This window comes from Styela clava, chromosome 1 (genome assembly GCF_964204865.1).
Source record: "Styela clava chromosome 1, kaStyClav1.hap1.2, whole genome shotgun sequence".
In the NCBI taxonomy this organism is placed as follows: Eukaryota; Metazoa; Chordata; class Ascidiacea; order Stolidobranchia; family Styelidae; genus Styela; species Styela clava.
Genome location: NC_135250.1, coordinates 21,446,328 through 21,452,596, shown reverse-complemented (window position 1 = coordinate 21,452,596; position 6,269 = coordinate 21,446,328). Strand labels below are relative to the sequence as shown.

The window sequence follows — 6,269 nt, the reverse complement described above, 5'->3', positions numbered from 1 at the left end:
TTTAAAGGTCAAGATTTTGAAAAAAATATAAGTAAACACAAAATTGAACCTAAAATAAGAATTCGAAATTTGTTATCTTTTTTTTGCTTTTTGCATGAAACTGTATCTCTGTATTCGGAGAATTTTTCCAATTTTGCCACCTATTCTATTAAATACTCCTAAACATGAATCAATCAAGTTATTTTACACGCTGACGGTGTGGGAATTCAAAAGAATATATTTTTTTTTGACAAATAGCGTGAGAGTAATCTTTAGTTACAATGTCATTTCAATGATACATTGTGAATGCGGAACAAAATTTTCCTTATAAATCAGAATCTAAAATTTGTTTCGCAGTGTGCAGGGTTCCCGGTTTACAAGTTTAAATCATTTTATTCTGCTCCCATGCTACCTGATTTCCCTTTGTTTCGAAACTTCGCAAGTCGAGGAAAATGTCTCTAATTATCTCCCATACTCGCTCGCACGCACGCTATTTCTTTCTTTATATAATTTTTTATAATCTATCTATAGCATTTCTCACTAGAGTAGAAAGTATGTTATGCACGCATGATTCTTTCGAAATACTTTAGTCAAATTATAATTTAATTAAATGTTGAATATTAAGCTTTAGCTTATACCTTTGCCAGGGCTCAACATACTTAGGCTCATAGATATAGCAAGATAACTTAGCGCCCTATATCACGAGCCCACATTTGGCCGCGATAAATTCCTTCAAATAGGCCACGGCAATAAACTATTGTTTTGATTGCTTTATTGAAATTAAAAGGCAATTTTTGTCAAAATAACGAACAAAAATGATAAAGAACAAAAATGAAAACAAATATAAAAAATGAGGCAAAATAAATAGCATAAAAATGTAGAAAAACAAAGAGTGATATAAAAATAAGGAAAAATTAAAATTCTAATACTGAAAGTTAAGCATTTAGAAAGACATGGATATTAATTTTCAATTGTTAAGATTATGTACCAAATAAACTGGCATATGCATGTAGTTTGATCCTGAATATGCCATGCACTTCTGTCGTTGAAAAATGCTCTACTAAAATTGTATCACCTCTCACTAACACTTATATAGATTTGTGGGAATATTTCACCCTGTGTCCGGTTAGATATATGATGAAATGTCAGTTTATTCTGATGTAATTTTTAACAAATTGTGTGGTACAAATTCGGTCATTCGTCGCGTATTATTGAGCTTAATTGCATACTGACAATGATGTATATTCGTCTCATGTCTACTACGAAAAATATTTTTCTTGCGAAATATTTTCAACACCATTAACGGACTTGAATCAAGCATGAGCTGTATTATATTTTTCTATTAAATGTGGCCAATCGACCTACGTAGCCAACTCAATATACGAAAAGGAATTTGCTCGTGCGAGAAAGATTATAGTTTGTTTTAATATGATCCTATATGTTATGATATTTCATGTCTTTAATATCATATGACCATGCTTGACCATGCATAATTTGTGAAATGTTGTTTAAAAATAGAACGGTAATCTTATAATTTGCAAAAGAGTATGCAGAAAAGCATTTCATGGATGCCAGAAATTCATCGGTATAAGGGAGAAATAGGATCTTGTTTTTAATATAGCGTGATTATGAATTGCGAAGACACAATTTAATATTCCAGATGAATTGTAAACGCATTATATTTTACTTGACAATAACAGTAATTTCAAACCAATGGCATACTAAGTGAGACCCAACAAATGTATATCCACAGAACCAGCAGGGATTTATTTACAGGCAAACGCCAGTTAATTTAGTACATTTTATCACGTCTTAATGAAGTCGGTGAAAAACACGTCGTTTATTGTATTATATTATTTAAAGCTTGCGACACCGCAATGCCTATCTGTGTATCAACAACAGCATATTCCCTTGCGAATTGTCGGTCAAATTTAGTCCTGCACATAAGCATGCATTAAAGACACTATGCGCATGATAGCTGGTAGCCTACGATAACAATTACAAAGCTGTGCTATTGCGTACGTCTACAACGAATTGGGGTGCAATTTTCGTAGACACTCATTCTCGATCTGTCTTTGTTGACGACACAAAACAATGAAATCAACCAATCAGCGATACTAGTAGAGGGCCACATGACAAAAATACTCGCTTCATAGTTTCGAAACAAATAAATTCGTTGAAACCATTAAAACATGAATACCACAAATAACCATTTTTGTCTTACACAGCAAATTTAAAATCTGTCTACCTTTTAGAAAATTTCAGATTTAATAATCAGTTTGAAAAACGTTCCACAGAAATGCACTAAAATAACGCGTAGTTCATTTTAAGCTTTTATATTGAACTTTTCTCCAAAGGTATAGCGTGTGCAATTTTCTCCATAATTTAATCTCACATCGCCACATAATTGTTCGATAAACACCCACACCAGAACCCCATTTTAGATGCACTTTCATTGGCGCAAGTCAGTTCAAGCATCCTTTGTTTTCATCATCACTTCCCGATTTCTTATGAACGCTGCTATATGGCAAGCTGCCTTTTTGTGTTTTCCAACACCGTCAGCATTGTTACGTCCAGTCAGTCGACGTCCAGAGGCAGGAAATGTGCCGACTTACTGGTGTATGAAATTCTCGTCCCCTTTTTGGGTTTTCCGTGTTTGCTTATACCGACATAAGATTTTCGTTGTCTTTTGTCGCTGGGCGATATCCAGTTTGAATATGTGTTATACCACCCTTCTTCCACCTTTTCCACAAAATTACTTCTGTTGGGGTCGTACACCTCCTGTAAAATAAAATCTTATCAGATGTTTGTTACAATACAGTTGCTAATAAAACCCATATGTTTCTTTGTCCTAATACTTGTTCAACTTATGAAATCTAGTATCGTTACGAGAAAGTAGTCTTAACATGGGTAAACAAATTGATTCTATTTCAAGGCATTTGTGGTTGACCTTGCGTGCAAGGGCCGATATAAAAGTGTCGCTTCACAAAAAAAGCTTTTGCTGTTATATTTTAATCGTTCAAACCAAATTCTGTTAAAAATAATGGTACTTTTTCATTAAATGTTTTTAATTACATTTTTTGAACTTTAGAACTTTTATAGAAAATCCTTACCGTGGCGTATAATTTCCCCGATCGAGTCATGGCAAGAAAAAGTCCAGTAGCTCGACTTTGAATTCTAACTAAACCTTTGCTGACCGTTTGTATAAGCATTTCACCTAAAAATAAAGAGGAGGAACATAAATTCCGAGCTTAGTAATAAAATTAGTAAGTACATCGGTTAAGTAAATAGCAGGCAGGGGTAGGTACATACCCTTATTTGGTAGACTATCCGTTTTTTGAGGGCATGGGTACTTAATCTCCGTGCGTACAAGTGAAGATAATTAACCCTAACTAAAATTAGAAGGTTTGGGTCTTGCGAAAATACATTTTTGGCGAGATTTGTGGGTACAATGAAAAGTTTATGCAGCATTTGGTAGCAGGGTGAGTGACCTTAAAACTACTTTTATTATTTTACAAAGTCTCGCTAGGTGTGTGTTTTTTAATTAATTCAAAAAGGTGGCATTTTGGTTTTAAATAAGATTAATGGTGCTGTATTATTAGTATAAATATGAATCCCTTAAACAAATTTATTCTGTGTTCTCATCGAATTAAATTCGAGTTTTATTAGTTTCCCATGAAAAATCCACAAAAACCAAATAGGTTTATCTGGTAAATTCTGTTTTGTAAAAACAACTTTTTCGTTTGAATTCAGTCGTGATTTGAACTCTTAAGGGTCGGCCTTCTTCGGCTTCGCTTTCGTTCGATTACTTGGTGTACTATTTCATTAGAAGCGCGGTAACAAGATTAAACGTGTTGACTGTATTCAAAAAACGAGTAGCGTTACTATTCTCAGTAGCAGCTAAAAAGGAACTTTAGGGGTAGAAGACCGCTTGCAGCGTCAGCAAATAAATTTAGTACCTTAAGTCGAAAGTTACACAACATTAGACAATACCAATACTCGATATTTGATCTGTGAAAATATCAGTGTTGACGCAAGTAAACCCAAATGCTTTTTCCAACTTGTATTCGGATCTTACTCTCTTGAAACATCAAACGGTAATTTTTTTGTTGGTCCTGTTTTAATGGGAGCATCTTCACCACACTTTCTTCATTTTATACTTTTGATATCAAAATAGGTATAATTTTACCCGCAATGGCGTCGCACGCACCAATTCAATCCTTCTCACCGGGGGTCCCCTAATCTCCATGGTAAACTAAACAACAATCGCTGTCCATTTGTCCAGTTAAATCGCAAAAACAAACTAACGTCCACAATTATGTTGAGACGCGCAAGTTGCTGACACGCTAATGGACAGTTTTCCACGAGGTCAAAATAAACATATATTCAACTGGAATTCATAGCACATTTACGATGAGCGTAGAGGGACTTTATGTAGATTAAGTTATGCGAATTCTTCTTAAAATTACACCTTAGTAACAAAATTTTTTTTGATAATTTCCCGTGATAATCTCATAGTGAACCACAATGTAATATGGGAAATATATACATATTTAAAATAAAATTTCGCCTTGATTGAAGGGCCTCAACACACTAAATGTGATAATAATAACACGCACTACATATTTATGAATTTAAAATAGTAAACGAATCTGATTCTACAGGACGGTGCACTGGGTTCATATTTAATATCGACTGCGTGAATCAGATTATTCTAATGCATCTACCCTGTGACCATGTGTGATAATAATAAGTGAGAATGTAAATGATTTCAACTAAGAATTCCAAGCTAATACTAACCGAGTTTGCTTCGATGGTCGTATGTCCCATCTACACGTCCATTTGAACGAATTTGTAAAATATATCCAGTTCTACAATAAAGTCTTTTCAATCGTCGATCGCCGACATTTCGACGCCATCTTCTTCGCGTCCTGGGCTTATTAAACGGAAACGAGTCCATGGCGGTGTGCGAAATTGCACCCATTAGACGCAATTTTCCGCTAGAAGTAGTTTCTGATTTGGCTGTATTAGTTTGAATCGTTGGTAGGTGACCTGTTGTTGTACTTTCTGATGAAAAAGCAGTCTTTTGCTGTAATGAATTTGATGAACCTGTATGCGTTACTTTATTGGGTGAATCCTTCCGATGATAAGAAAATATTTTACAGAATAAACAGTTTGTATTTTTCTCCTTTTGAAGAAAATCTAAAGGAGTCTGTCTTTCGAAATCACGTTTTTTGGTGGTGCTTTCATAAAGGTTGAAGTTATCATTTGTTGATACTTGATTGTGTGTTATACTCGGATTTTCTTTATTGGCCAGGCCCGATTTATCCTCGGGGTTGACGATCAACGGCGACCCCATGATTGGTACAAATAACAAGTTCAAGGCAACGAAAAGAAGAAAAATGTTTGCACGTTTGAAGTTGATAACACTGTTGTTGATTAAAATAAGTAAATGAAGTAGAAAATTGAAGATGATTTGAGGTCGATTTGGCGTTTTAAAACACACTGATATTGTTGACGACGTTGTTGCTTTTATTCTTCGACAATATACAGAAAATGGCAGGAGCATGTTGTTTCATTTGGAGATCTTGCAATCATTATTCCGCTCGAATATATTCATTAATGTACTAGTTTTTAAAAGAAGTCGAGAATGCTAAAAAACGTCAACAATAAAAAAATATTTTTCAACTAAAATTGACCAATTAAATGCTTGCCCTATACGTCAATTTCAACCAAAAATGTCATTCTAGAAACGTTCATATATTTCTTGAGTGATTATCAGAAAATGCACTGATTTTAATCAATCAATATTCCCCAATATGTGATTCTGATTTGGCTTTTCCTAGCTCCACGTTTTTTCTACTAATATTATCCCTTAGCTGTTGTCATAATATATTCAATCTAAATTCAAATACTTCGTTAAATACACTGACAAGACTTGTTTTGTTTTATGTGTTCTTGAGATCACACTGACTCATACTATTTTCTACGTAAAACAATGCCCTGCGACCTTGTCTGACTGTCTGAAAATAAACATCAACCGAAAAAAGTAATATTCAATTCAAGTCAGATTTCACAGATAAAAAAACTGATTCAATATGAATTTATTGGTTTTGTTGGCGACTTGACAGTCCTAAGCATTGTTCCTGGAATCAGAGAGGGACTTCGCTTATAAAGACCCTCAAAAGGTAAAAGCGAGCACTGTTGAAAAATTTGAGCAAATTAATAATATTTTTTTGGCATTTACAAGTCACATACACCCTGGTTCGCTGGGGGTTGGTGAAAGCAAT

The 6,269-nt window shown here is 34.2% G+C and overlaps 1 protein-coding gene across 1 annotated transcript; it reads right to left on the bottom strand.

The window, feature by feature from the left end:
* Positions 1 to 855: 855 nt before the first annotated feature.
* LOC144425219 (uncharacterized) lies at positions 856 to 5,622 on the bottom strand. Its single transcript, XM_078114727.1, has 3 exons — positions 4,780 to 5,622; positions 3,093 to 3,196; positions 856 to 2,760 (listed from the first exon to the last, which is right to left on the bottom strand). The coding sequence occupies exons 1-3, from the start codon at positions 5,546 to 5,548 to the stop codon at positions 2,557 to 2,559; spliced, it is 1,077 nt and encodes a 358-aa protein (XP_077970853.1). The 5' UTR covers positions 5,549 to 5,622; the 3' UTR covers positions 856 to 2,556.
* Between the last annotated feature and the right edge of the window lie 647 nt (positions 5,623 to 6,269).

Coding starts and splice junctions, on each gene's coding strand:
- LOC144425219 (XM_078114727.1), bottom strand. CDS start 5,548: ATGCTCCTGCCATTTTCTGTATATTGTCGAAGAATAAAAGCAACAACG. Junction 3,197..4,779: donor CGACCATCGAAGCAAACTCG/GTTAGTATTAGC, acceptor CTTTATTTTTAG/GTGAAATGCTTATACAAACG. Junction 2,761..3,092: donor CGGGGAAATTATACGCCACG/GTAAGGATTTTC, acceptor TTTATTTTACAG/GAGGTGTACGACCCCAACAG.